Source organism: Aphidius gifuensis, linkage group LG2, assembly GCF_014905175.1.
Source record: "Aphidius gifuensis isolate YNYX2018 linkage group LG2, ASM1490517v1, whole genome shotgun sequence".
In the NCBI taxonomy this organism is placed as follows: domain Eukaryota; kingdom Metazoa; phylum Arthropoda; class Insecta; order Hymenoptera; family Braconidae; genus Aphidius; species Aphidius gifuensis.
In genome coordinates, this window is record NC_057789.1 from 2,032,567 (window position 1) to 2,047,664 (window position 15,098).

The following is a 15,098-nucleotide window of genomic DNA, read 5'->3' on the forward strand; positions in this document are numbered from 1 at the left end:
TAAATTCTGTATTTTATTTTTAAATGAATAATTTATGCTATTTTTTTTTTTTATCAAAATGTTAAAAATTAAAATTACAAGTGCCAAAAAAAAAAGCACAATGTCAAAATTAAAATGCTTTATCATTAAATTTTTTTCTGCTACAATTTATTTGTTAAAAAAAAAATTTTAAATAAGCTTTTTGGTTTTGATTCAAATTGGAAAATTATAATTTTATTTTTTTTTTATATTGAGCTTTTATTGGGTCAAAAGCTCAAATAAGAAATATGAATTTTTTAAACGAAAATTAAAATTAAAAATTCTATTGTTTTTCATTTTTTTTTATTAATAATTAAATCAAATTATTATTATTAATCATTATAATTTATAAATTTAACAACTTTATTATAATCAATTTCATTTCTCCAAAAAATTCACGAAAAAGATTGACGTTTTTTTTACGTTTTAATAATTTTAAAAAATTCTCAAAAATAGCCCTTACACTTGCCAAACCTACGACGAAATTAAATTAAAAAAATATGAAATAGAGAATACAAAAACAAAAAAAAAAAAAAACAATATTGCAAAAAAGGCACTGTGAGAAAGACGGTTAAATTTCACCTGGTCGAGGGAATCAAGATAAAAGAACAATCGTTTTAGATTTGAGATGGATTAAAAAGGAGTTAAAAAAAAAAAAAAAACATTTTTAGTATAAAAAAAACAGTTCTTTTTTTTTCTAGAAAAAAAATAGTGTTTTTTAGTACAGCGACGACTGCCTAATGCATCTTCGATCAGGTTCCCACATATAAAAAAATCCACCCCCGCACTGTATATATCTGTTTTATTTTTTTTTTTAAATTTCATCATAGCATTTTTTCCTTTTTTTCTCATCTTTCTTTGTCGATGTGTATATACACATACGCACACATACAAAAATCGAAAAAAAAAAATACATATATATATGTATATAAACGATGGGATACAGCAATATTTTTCGACGTTGTTTTTTGTGTCTGGCGGGGCCCTTCGATGGGTCCAGAGACCAGCCACGATTTAGTGGTCCTAATTGCAGGGTTGAGCTATTTAATTACTGGGTTCGAGAGGGCCCATTCTGCATTCACCCTCCTCACCAATATCTCCCTCTTTATTTATTTTATTTTTTTACTCTTTGTATATTTATTTTTTTTCTTTTTCATCTTCTATATACACGTTGCCACATCAAATGCAAGTACACTTAATATTTGCCCAAAAAAAAAAACAAATTAACCAACAATAAAATAAATAATAAATTAAACAAATATTTAAATATATTAAAAGAAAATAAAAATGAAAATTCAGCACACAAGCTAAACCCAAATAATAAATAACAAATATTTGCAAATTTAATTAATATTAATTTGCTAATTTAAATATTCAAACACTAATTATAAATTAATCAAAAAAAAAAAAAAAATTACTCTGTATTGTTGTACGTAATATTCTTTTATTATTTTATTGAAAAAAAAAAATTTTCTTCCGACATATGCAGATACCCACCATTTTATTTAACACCCACATAATATATTTTTATTTTTTGTGTTCCCTCTCTTTTTTACAACTCGTTCTCCAATATTATAAAACTCACACACACACTAATAAAATCTCGAGATCTTTTGCACGACCCATTAGCCACCATGTTGTTATCATCGCAATAAAAATTAAAAAAAACAATTCACATTTAAATGTTGATGAAAATAATAATAATAATTTATAAATTATCGTCATGAATCGTGAATTGATTATTGCAATGATGCGTAAATTATAAATAAAAAAATTTTAAAAGTCAAAGGTGACGGTCACTGAGGTAGTATTTTAAATTCTTTTAATATATAATTTATAAAAAGATTTACACATCGATAGATATATTCGCAATATATATTTTATTGATAAAAATCTGTGAAATTTAAAAAGCAATGCGTATGTAGCTGAGTAAAGATTATAATAAATCTTGTCAATGAAATCGAATCAAGAAAATTTAAATGTAATGATAAATATACGTGTGTGTGTGTGGTAAATATATGAATTGCATCTGGCAATGGTTCTGTGATGATCTAGCGTTCTTCTTGGAATATTTTAATCGTCGTTAATAACAGGCTGTATCAAGCAAGAAAAAAGTAAAAAAAAAAAATTCTTGGTTTCAAATGTAGCTACCAAATGATTGATAAGTCCATAAACTATGTTTTTTTTTTTTTTTCTTTTTAATTATAATTTTTATTGTAGATAGATTTATACAAAAGTGGGGAGGGGGGGGGATAGTCCTCAGGCTTATCTTGATGTTTGTGGGTGTGTATATGTATGAATGTTTATTTTTTATTTATTTATATTATTTTTTTTTTTTTAACTATATAGCAATGTTGATTGGGGTGGGTATATTCATCTGGTAATTTTGCCTGAGGTGACGTAGTGACGAGATGATGACCCACCTGAAGAGTTAAAATCATCGTGATTACCTACGTTCGCGTAACCCGTAATGCCCAAATCAGCCACTGTTGAAATTATCATCCTCTTTGACTACTTACACTTGATTTAAATCATGAAATCCTTTAATCATTATTATACTTGAAAAATTATTTTTTTAAATTACATTAAATCTGTAGGAAAATTCATAAATATTTATATCAATTTAATTTAATCCTTCTTTATGATAACGTTGGTTCATCTATTTTTTATATCATTTTATTTCTGTAATTTTTTTTAATTGTAAATATTTTATTTTTGCCTATACATGAACACAAAGAATGACAAAAACAATTTCCTCTTCCGTTACGGAAATAAGAGCTATTTTTTTGCCAAAAAAAAAACTCAAAATACAAGAATTAAAAGCACTCAAATAAAAATCTTGACACGTGTCAAAAAAAGCACAAAAAAAAATTTTTTTTCTCTTTAATTTATCAACAATAAAATAATAATTTTATAATTTAAATATAAAATATATTTTCATATTGTTTTTAAGCTTTTAAAAGTGTTTATTTATTTTTATTTCTTCATGTGTATGTTGAAGGTAAAGTCGATTAGCTGGTCCACCATATTCTCTTTGGCAAATGAAATAAAAGCATTGAATATAAGCGAGAGATATAACTTGAAAAGTTTTAATTGCAGACTGCACAAGGGGGATGGCTATTATTCTTTCTCTTGGTGGTGCTCGACAGTATATATATAAGTCCCCGCGTATTTCTGAGACTCCTTCAAGTCCAGAGATATAATAACAGAGCGCGTCTGTCTGAAATGCCTCAAAGAAAACGGCCGTTCATTTCAAGAGGGCTAAAGGCGGAGGAAAGAATATATATACGTCTGCGTTCTTTGTTTTTTTTTTTTTTTTTAATATTATTTCTTTTATTTTATTTGTTGCTTTCATACACACACGAGTCACTCTATACTCCACTTAAATTTACTCTCCAAGCATTCACAATTTTTCATCGCTGCTTTATATATTTTTTTTTTATATTTTTTTCCGATGGTACTAATAGACGCCTTTTTCCTTGGATACACTACGAACTCGTTAATCTTTCACTAACTTGAAGCACGAGCCCTCAGCACCACCCACTTTTTTTTTTTTCACATTTTTTTCCACTAGGTTTTTCCAATAAATAGGATAGAGAAAAAAAAAAAATTTTTTTAAATAAATTGGTGCACCTGGACAGATGGTTTTGCGTCTCATATGTGAAACTCATATATCTATCGATCTTGTTATAGAACTGACCAACTGTCCAATTCATGTCTGAAAAAAAAAATAATTTAAATAAATGAAAATAAAAAACATACAGATGTAAATTATTATTATAATATAGCAACGATTTTTTTAAAAAAGTACATTGAAAAATTGAATAATGTTGGTTTAAAAAAAAAAATAATTTCTTTGGCAACATTTGGTATTTTCATGTAAGGGTTGAATTATTATGATAGTTTTTTAAATTCCCATGCATCGAGTTACATCATTCATTGTGTGTGTGTCTCATGTATTAAAGAAGAAAAAGAGCTATTCATTTACCCCGTTTTTTTTTCATTTAATTCAAGATGTGATTTCATTCATCAGCGAATCGTAAAGATGAACGAAATTTTTTTTTTTAACAAATGGACAATTCTGAAATTGTGGGCGTGTATTTTTTATTTTTCTATTTGAAATATATGAACGTAACGTATATCCATTGCAACAAGAACATCCTGATGATTTAAAAACTGATTAATGATGACGATCATGATTATAGGTTTATTTATTTCTAAATATCAATCTTAAATTTCAAAATTATTTATTTAATATCCTTCTTTTTCTAATGGAAATATTAAATTTAAAAAGCTTGTTGTTAATTTTTTTTTTTTTGTGTGTTCTTTAGTGCATGACATTTACTCATTTGTGTTGTGAAAATTCAGCTCAAGACTATTTAGATTTTCCACGTCGGTAGGGCTTTTAAATTTTTTTTATTATTATAATTTAATGTACAAGAATTCTATGATATTTTTTGTATTTAAATGTAGTCTACGCAAACTCGTCACACTAAGCAACTTTGATCAGATAGTCGTTTCATAATGGCCATTCATTTTCACGGTAAAAAAATTAACTACATTGTATGGATAAATTTTATGTATACCTTTTATACCCACAAGACTACAATTATCATTTTAAAAAAATATTTAAAATAATGGTATGACAAAAAAAACCTAGATGTCTAATCAATGTAAATATTTAATAAATTTATCATATAATTATTTCAAAATGTCATATGACATTCAACATCTAACGCATGCAATTTAATTTTTAAATTTTCAAATAAATTTTGTTTTGAAAATTTTTTTTAGATAAATAATTTGTCTCCTCCCCTTGCAAACTTTTACCAAAATTGATAAATAATAAAAAATAAAATTAATTAATGACAATAACAGTAAATTTTTTGAATGATAATAATAATTTATTTTTCAAGTAGTTCAAGTCAATGTCAAGTACGACAATTATAATTTGAATAAATAAAATATTTGTAAAACAAGATGAATGATTGGATGTTTTTTAATTGGTCGAAATGTTTTTATACACAGAACAAGGTTTGAGATTGGAGAAGGAGTTGTTTTGCTGGTTAATATGGAGAGGGTTAAGGGCAGAGAAATATTAATACAGGCTGGACATTGAGGGCGGTCAGATGATCCCACCAACATACAACACCTTTCTCTCATATCTCTAAATTTTTTTTTTATCATTTTAAAAATTTACAATCAAATAACAAATACAATATATTTATTTATTTTTTTGGTTTAAGGGTTTGTTAGTGTTGGGGCCAATACGCGCACACGCAGAAAAAATAAAAATAAGATAAAGAGGGATATACTAGAGTAAAGAGTTGCTTCATCAATGTGAGCAAGAGAATACGCAAGCCGCGGGAAAGAACCGCCTTCGCGCGAGCGCCGCAGTGAATTTAACTATCTCTGTCTCTGTCTAGCTTTTTTTTTTTTTATTATTTTTTATTATTATTTTATTTTTTTTTATTTTATTTTATATCTCTCCCTCTTGGTATCCAACGCAGCGTTCGAAAAACCTCAGTTATAATTGTTGCCTGCAGAGTGCCACATCGTTTTCATTCTTGACTCGCTCCGTATTCACAAATAATAAATACATACAATCAAAATAATCATCTTAATATTTGATCAATAATGTTGATGCTTTATTTTACATAAAAGTGTTTCATTTGTACATCACTATTTTTAATTATTTAAAATTGCAACAAGTTATTTTTAAATATCATGTGGTAAAAATTGTTCATTGTGAAGTGAGATTTTTTTGATTATAACTTTGGTTTTCAATTGTGAAATTAATTGGCAATGTGATATGTGAATTTTTTTTTGATAAAAAGATTATTAAATTAAACGAGTTTTTTTATTTTATTGGATTGTTTGAATATTGAAAAATGAATTGTGCTTATCAATATCCACAACCGAGTCATCCTCAAAGTGTGATGATGTCTGGTCCCCAACAGAATCATCATTCTGCAAATGACACGGAATATTTTGAGGTAAAAAGAAACACTAATAAAATACTAATTAATTAATAATAGAATCAAATGAATTTGTCATGTATATTTATTTTCAAATCATATAATAAATAACCAGTCATTTTGATATTTAAAAAAAAATAAAACTGTCAAAATTTACTTAAGAACTTGAGAATCTTATCAAACGGTCTTGTATATTTAAAGCTCCCTTGCATGACATAAAACATTTTTCATATTTTTTAAAACCTTGTAATTAACAGCACGAGTTGCATGCCAGTAATTTTATCATGAGTTATAAAAATTTTCTTGATCCATAAAAAAGCCAAGAAAAATAATTCAACAACCAAGCTAGTTGACCAGTCAGATATTTGACAAAAAAAAAAAAAAAATAAACTCGTTCAGATTAAAATCCAATTTTCCACTCTAAAAAAAATTACCGTTAATTTTTTCCACTATACAAAAATAAAATATACATATTTATTTACAAAACAATTTTTTAAAAAACCGGTATACTTTTTTTTTTATCAGCATAATTTTTTTTAATCATCCAGTTAACTGTATAAAAAAAAAAAATGTTAATTACGTGAAGGTGAATAATTTATTTTGTCGTGCAATCAGAGAAGAATAAAAAGGCAAAAATAAAAAAAAAATCAAAGTCCTTATTGTCAACGAGGCACGCAATATTTCTGTAGCCCTCTCTAGTCGAGTGTATATTTTGTAAATGCGGGAGTGACGACAGACGCCTTCCGCAATTTAAAATAAAAAAAAAAAAGAAGAAATAGATTTGTGCGTTGGTGTATTTTTGAAGTAACGATATTTGAGATGATCGACATGAAGATCAATGAGTCCTTGGGCGACGGCGTCCTGGGCGTATTTTGTTCCCACCCCTTTGTTAATTGTTCATCTCCCTTGAATTTGGCCAATACGTGACTAAATTTATTTTAAATATAATTATCAACATACGCACTAACTTGAAAATTCAATTTATCATGAAAATTCAATCCTAAAAAATACCAAAAAAAAATTGCCAATTTATTATGTCGTCAAATATGAAATTTTTAATATTCAAAAAAAATAAAAATATATTTCAACAAGTTGATTGAAATATATTTAAATATATGTATATAAAAAAAATAAAATATATATTAAATTAATAAATAAAAATATTCTGTTTTATAAATTATAATGAGTATTTTGATGATGATGATATTATTAGTATCTTATATAATAATTTATTTTGATGTGTATGTGAATTTATAAAGTGTTTGGAGTATATGTTGAGGGACACCTTACGTGGCCAATAAATAAATCTAGATTGACGTGTTTGTATTCATATGTATATATATTTATTTATTTATTGGTGTTAAAGATTTAAACAAGGTAGCTTTCACCAAAGAATGGCTTACAGAATAAACGAAATCGACAAGGAAGAAAGACGTTGCTTGGGGGATATTAATATAAGGGCTCGATACGTAATTATAGTGATTACCGTATTGCCATGGGGCGTACGAGGGCGTCCCACAGTTTGCACGTCATTCTGCAATCTCAACTTACTGTAACCTAGGTACATGCGCGTGAATTTGACGTTGCACATTTTAATTTTCGTATATTATTTTTTTTTTTTCATTTTTATTAATATATATATTTGTAGGTATACTTTTATTAGCACATTTAATTAGAATATTTTTTATTTTTATTTTCTATAATATTTTTCTTCTTTATCTTTGGTTTGTGGACTTTTTTTTTATTAATTATACGATGAGAAAATATTTTTTATTTTCATCATCAGATGTAGCATATTTAATTAGGATTTGAAAAAAAAAATTTTCTCCTTTTTCTGTTGGTTTTATATGGAGTTTGTTAATTACTTTGATGGAAAATTTTATTTTTATTATTTGAAATTGAAGAAAATATATTTATAATATCATGGTTAATTAGATTTTAATTTTTTTTTTATTTTTATTTAATTTAGTTTTATGGATTTTATTAATTACTTTATGAAAATATTAATTTTATTATTGGAAATTTGAAAATATTTGCAGTATCATGTTTAATGAAAATTTAATTTTTTAATTTTTTTTATCGAAATCATTATTGGCACCGATACGGGACACAATGGTGGCTATGTTTACCGTAAGTTTTCTCGTAACTTGTATAAATGTCCCCGTAAATTCCCCCGTATTCGATGCCAATATAGCGTTACCGTTTTTTTATTTTTGTTTTAATGGACTTTATCAATTATTTTGACAAAAAAATTATTTTCATTATTGGATATTGGAGAATATATATTTATAATATCAAATTTAATTAAAATACATTTTTTTTTTTCAGTTTTTAATCATCTGAATTTTATGAATTTCACTAATTATACATGATAAAAAAATATCTTTATTATGGAAAATTTAAAAAACATAATTCATAAGTAAATAAATTTAAAAGTTTCAAATTTTTTTAATATTACCTGTGGTTTTTTCGAAATATATAATAATCAATTTTTATATAAAATAAAATAATATAGTTAACTATTATTTTATTTTATATAAAAATTGATTATTATATATTTTCAAAATAATTATATCAATAATAATTATTATTATATTTCAAGTTAATTATTGAAACATTATAAGTCGCCGATGGCCACATGGTAAAATATTGTGAGTCTGCAAGTTTTATCTCATCATATTATCCGCCCTGTTATTATCAACCCTCTGTCTATTCAACTTTCAACCCCAAGTAACATTTTAAAATGTCAGATACAATAATTAACAATTCATCATTAAAATAATTTTTTATTTGTTATACAATTTCCTTGTTTATCTAGCTTCTGAACAACAGAAGTTTGATAATATAAATATATAGACCAATTTATTATATATTATTTTAAACTATCAATTAAAAAAAAAAAAATCATAAACTCTGTATAAAAAATATTAATTTAAACTTGATTAATCAATAAATAATTCTAAAAAAATTTTGTCTCAATTTTATTTATTTAAATTGATAAATATTATCTGTAAAAAATATTTTTTTATTTTACAAATTCATTTATTCAAATTTTCTTTTATTAAAAAAATTTTTTTAATTATTTTTTATTCAATAAAAGAACAGCTATCTATTTTATCCATTTGTATTTAATTATTTTGTTTTTCCATCTTTACACGATAAATTATATTTTTTTATTATTTTTAGCATGAGAAGTACACATTACAAGTTAAAAAGTTTGAGGTGTCCAAGAGGGAGTATAGCAGAATAAAATGTTATAATATCTATCGCGTTCTCGTTGTAAAACATCCCTTTTCTCGCGCCAATGACGCCCCCTTGTATATCCAACAGTGAATTGTGAAATAAAACTCTGATCGTACACCTCTTTTGTGGAGGGATGGCACGCGATGTCCGCATCACCACCCGACCACCACCTGCACCACCTTATAAAACATACGAGGCTTTATCAAAACAAATTAATACAAATAATTTTTTATACAATAAAAATCATCCCCTATCTTTCTATATTTTTTTTTCATTCAGTTTTCTTTTTTATTAATCTTCTTCGCTCGTTTTTATCATTTCGAGAAAATTAATACGCACCATCCTCTTTTGTGTCTACACACACTGATTATCATTCTTATTTCATTCTTTATACTTGTGTAAATTTAATTTTTTTTTTTTTCAATTCTATTTTTTGTTAACTCAAAGTAGAAATGAATGAATGAATCATGAATGGATCCATCAACTCAGAGCTCGTCTTGTTGGCTCGCCTTATTTTTAAGTCTTTTATTAAAAAAAAAAAATCAATGTTCTATAATGTTGATCTCGAATCATTCATTTCAATATATCCATTTGCAAAAATATGATTCACAAAATTAAAAAGAACAAAAAATAAAACTTTTTATTACAATGAAAATACATTGAATACAAAGTTACAACCACGTCATTAAATATATTGTAACAAAAAAAAAAAAAAAATTATATCATGAAAAAAATATCAAAGCCAACCAGGTGGTAGTTCTAAAATCAATGCAAAGTTGCAATTTTTTTATTTAAATATTTTTTTTATACACAACGTTTGCAAGTTTACAATCATTTTTTCCACATTATGTATATTCATTTATGAATGTCTTTTATTGTTACAATTCTCAGAAGTAAATTACAACTTTAAATTCTTTTTTTTTTTTAAATAAAAAATTTATACATGTGACATAAAAAAATTTAAAAATAGTTTAAATATTTATTTTAATAATGAATAGTGAAAATATCATGTTGAATTGATAGTTTATTACAAGTTTAATAATTAATTTTAATTTATTTTGTATAGCGAGTTAAAAAAAAAAAAGTTGCTGCCGACGGACAAGAATCGAGTTGGTAATTGAAGTTTGAACTGGTATACCTGAACGTACACTTTCTTGTGTGTATAAACCTTCTCATAGTTTGACTTGTGTCGTCGTCTCAATATAAAGCCAAGTCGATAAAATTTAAATTTCAAAAAAATTTATTATTAAAATCACATTAGGATCACGTATGAGATCATGCAAAATTCTCTTAGTTATTCCACTTAACAAACTCACTAACATAGCCTCTGGAATAATACATTCACATTAAAAAAAAATATATACATATAGATTAAACTTTTTTTAGTCAATTTATAACAGTCCCCAGGATATTTCTATTAAATTATTCTATAATACTACAAGATTTAATGATCTCATCCTGTCTCATTTTGCTAATGTTAATCCGGTTGGGTGACTCGATAAAAACAACTAAAAATCATCTAATTATTTTATTTTTTTTATTCGTAAAATAACATATACTTGTCAACAAAAAATATCATCTAAATTTAATCTCTAAAAATTCAAACAAACTGCGTGTAAATAAATTTATTTTCTATTTTCAAAATTTCTCGTATCCAAAAAAAAAAAAAAATTAAAAAAATCATACTTTTGACTAAAAAAAGAATACTTTACTTGAGCAAAAATAAATAAAACAAGTATAAATTTATAGCTGTCAAGTAATGTTAAAGTAAAAAATTTAAACCCCAAAGAAGACAGGTTAGATAAAATAGAGTACCATAGATAAAAAGATGGTAGCAAGTGTATGGACATAAGTGAAAGATTCGATTGACAATTGCGCGCGCAAATCGCAATATATAACAGTGGTTTGATTCCCCTACTTTGTTGATGTTGATGATGATGATAATGATGATGATAAGTCTCAAAGTGGGGATATCAAAATAAAAGTAGAAGTGGTATAGATATGTTTTAGGGTGGTTATAGCTTTTGTGGGTGGTAAACTGGGTGATGTAGGAAGTTACAAGAAAATTCAAAGTTGAAAATGTACATGTACAAATGAGAGAGAAAGAGAGAGTATGTATTGTACAGGGCGGTCTTTGGGCGTTAACGTATTCGCGGTTGTAAACGCCCCACGATACCATCCCCTTTTTTGTTTGGCATCGCGAGCTCAAGAGCGGTGGATATGAAAAGGAGAAATTAAAGGGGCATTACCCAGTAAGCAACTGTGGGGAACAAAATGCTTTAAGCTTCAAGACTATATATAAATTTGTATGTGTATGTTTTATAATATAGGTGTGTGCCAGGGGCATGTTTCCCTACTCTAACCAATTCTTCTCTATTCATTTCCCCCGATTACAACCGGCCGAGAACCCGATCTTGTTTGGCCAGCAGTCTGTTACGGCGCGAAGAACGGGAACCACGTTAACTGGTTTACCCAACTATATCATATATCAATATATATTTTTTAATAACAATATATTAACTCTTTTTTTTTTTTTTTTTTTTTTCTAATTATTATTTTAATTGTATATTGTATTAATTAACAAATTAAAAATATATAAAAACGAGCCAAAGTGGCCATTGTGGCCAAAAAAAAATACAATTCAGTTTATTATTAATAATTTAAACATTTGTTTATTTAATATTAAATAAATAATTTGTGATAACGTGATTATTTATTTTTAATAATAGTGAATTTAAATATTTTTTTTTTTAAACAAGAAGAATGAACTTGATTTCTTGTGCTTATGAAGAAGTAAAAAAAAAATTATAAAATATATTTTTAAAAAAAATATAAATACGAGTGCACGATTATTTGATTCGAAGACCAAATTTTTTGGTTTCTTATTTTTTTGTTCTTGTTACTTCTGATAATTTGATCGAGCGAAGAGACGGACACACCCGTGGAGACTCGTGACACGAGGAAGCACGGAGGCGTTCGAGATGCTGACGGACATGAATCCAGCTGCGGCTGGTCAGCTTTATCCACAACTACAGTCAATGAGCAAATCACCCGTTCATGGACATGTGGTGAGTGTCGATTGTCATCGTTGAATAATATTATTATTGATTCTTCAATTATCATTCAATAAATTAAATCAATTTTTATCATTTTTTTTTATTCAAATAAAATGACGAGTTTTGGAGCTTTTAAGCTCAATATATTGCTCAGTCCATCTCCACATCGATATGAATTTTTCCAATTATTATTATTGATAATAATTTCTTGTAAATTGTCAAATTTTAATTGAACAAATTGGTTGTTTTACAAGAAGATTCTAATCATAGCCTTATCTCTTAAAACTGTCAAACTTTTTTTCTCAAAATAATACAACAAACGAAAAGAAAAAAAAAAAGATGAAAAAGATATTTTTTAATCTTGGAAGATCAGGTGCTACCTGTCGTTGGCATTTTGACTGTCACCTCTTAAATTTTTTGTAGAAAAAAAAGCGACCATCGTCAGATAAGATCGCAAAGATTTTTGTCTAGTCTCAACAAGCAAATTAGATGATAATTTTGTCAATTCATTTTCAGTCTTTTTTTATTTATATTTATTTATTTTTTTATGATCTCTTATCTCATCAAGTACTAATTTAAAATATCTCAATAATAATAAAATAAATTATAATAATCAGTATAATTTATTTTTGCTTTTCAATAAAATATCTGCTGAATTATTGGAGCACAATAAATCCTTGAAAACCCCTGTATTTCCGGTCACAATAATAATTTTTTTTTTTTTTCCAATAATACAATCTCTCGTTTCATGTCCATCCTGGATTATCCGTCGGATCATCCGTGATATTTTCGTTCTGTTTTGACAGAATTTATATGGACTCTTCAAAATACACAATACATCTATTTTATATACTCTTGAAAATAATTCAAACACGTGTTTTTATATATGAAATTCAAATAATTTTTTTTTTTTTTTCGACCAACAACATAATATAATATAATATATTGCTCATTTATATCCTCCACAAACATATTCACATACTAGAATTTTAGCTTTATGACTTTTCGTCCCGCAAAGAATGCCGCCAAGTCACGACCAATGATTTATGAGTTGTAGAAGGCTTAAAAAAAAAATAAATATTAAAAAAAGTAATTAAAATATACAACACACACATACACACATTTTTAACAAAAAAAATTATAATTATAATAATGAAAATAAGAGAGAAAATAAAGTGTAAAGAAGCTAAGAGAATATTAATTAAGTGGGCAGAGAGTGTGTGTATATAGAGATATGTTTTAATAGTTTGTTTAAATATGTGAGTGTGTGTGTCTGTGTGAATAATTTGACTGGTTAAAAATTAATCTTGAGTACATAATACAGTTGAAAATTTTTGAGTCGTCAAACAACCGGTGGTATATAAAAGTAATCTTGAATGTATAAAAATGATATGCGCTCTCATCTGATGATGTTAATAATAATCGAAAAAAATATTTTAAAAACCCTTGAATAATATTGAAAAATATATAATATAAATTAAAAAACGTTCGTCACACGTGCGTGCGTGCGTGATGACTCGAAATTTTTCTCTCAAAAAGAAACATCAAAGTTCCTTGTATACCTTAACCGTATTTTCAACTAAGGGCTTTTTTATAGTTTTTTTTTGAATTTTTTTCTCTCTGTTAGTTTGAATATATATTATTTTTCATATTCGAAATCTTTTAGTCACGAACATCGACGACCTGTATACATACTTATATACAATATTGTAGCACTCATTTTTAAAAGGGCATATATTTTATGTGTGGCAAAGCCGGTCGATCGAAAAACCTTTGACCGTCTTAAGAACTAATAAAAAAAAAAATTGCCATTCATGTATTTTTTTTTTTTTTTTTACTTTAATCATATTTTTTTGACAAAAAAAAAAATTGTTTCCTTAAAAAAATGATTTCTTTTGATGGAAAATAAATTATTTCCTTCATAAAAAAATTATTTACTCCAAAAAAAAGGTATTTACTTTAAAAAATTATTTTCTTCGAAAAAAAAAAGTTTTTTTAAATGATACTTTTATTTTTTTTTTTATTATTATTATGTAAAAAAAAAAAAAAAAAGACATTTGATAACAAATGAGATGAGTAAATATCATTTGATCCGAATGTATCGAGTTCTTTATATTTTATTTGCACAATGCGTGTTGGGATCAAAAGAACGGTGAGAGAGCTACCTGTGCCGTCGCAACACACAACAACGAGAGCCAATTATTTATCTTGGTCTCTTTTGTGCTTGACAGGATCCACTTGATAGGATGCGTGGGATGAAACTCGATACTTACATTTCCTCTTGTCACCCGACACTGCTAATAGAGACGCGAGTCTTTTTTTTTTTTTTTTTTACTATTTTTTTATATTATTTTCATAACATATCTATTAAAAGACTTCATAATTTTTTTTTTAAATTTATCAAATGTTTTTTATGATTGAAAATATAATTTACTGATGGTTTGATAAACAAGGAAAAATTTAAATCATACAAATCATAATCTTGCTAATTTTAATATTTGATAAGCTTGCAATTTTAAAATAAAAAATCACAGACGTTTAAATTTAATACCAATAAAAATATTTATATCCACAAAAATCGATTAAGTTGATAAAAAAAAATTTTAGCTTTACACTGCTTTAATATTTACAAGTACATGTCGTTGTTACTTTATTTTTAAAAATAATTTCCATTTAGTCTACAAAAAGCAATGGAAAATATTTTTTCTTTGACAGTGTAAAATATTAATTTGACATTTTAAAAATATCTATTGATCATCAATTGTATTAGCCTATTAAAAAATATTTAACAATTTTACATAGA

At 25.9% G+C, this 15,098-nt stretch overlaps 1 protein-coding gene across 5 annotated transcripts in view; it reads left to right on the plus strand.

Moving 5' to 3' along the window:
* Positions 1–15,098, plus strand: part of LOC122848241 (transcription factor Sp9-like) — a 74,973-nt gene that overhangs the window by 43,199 nt on the left and 16,676 nt on the right. Inside the window, exons 1-2 of one of the 5 annotated variants that reach the window (XM_044146175.1) lie at positions 5,548–6,014; positions 12,167–12,307. The exons of 1 other annotated variant lie outside the window; for it this stretch is intronic. In XM_044146175.1, the coding sequence (XP_044002110.1) occupies positions 5,910–6,014; positions 12,167–12,307 (246 nt within the window). In that variant the 5' untranslated portion in view covers positions 5,548–5,909. Of the gene's footprint in view, positions 1–5,546; positions 6,015–11,552; positions 12,308–15,098 lie in introns of those variants that run through there. 3 more of the 5 variants (XM_044146176.1, XM_044146177.1, XM_044146178.1) reach the window with 3 other exon arrangements.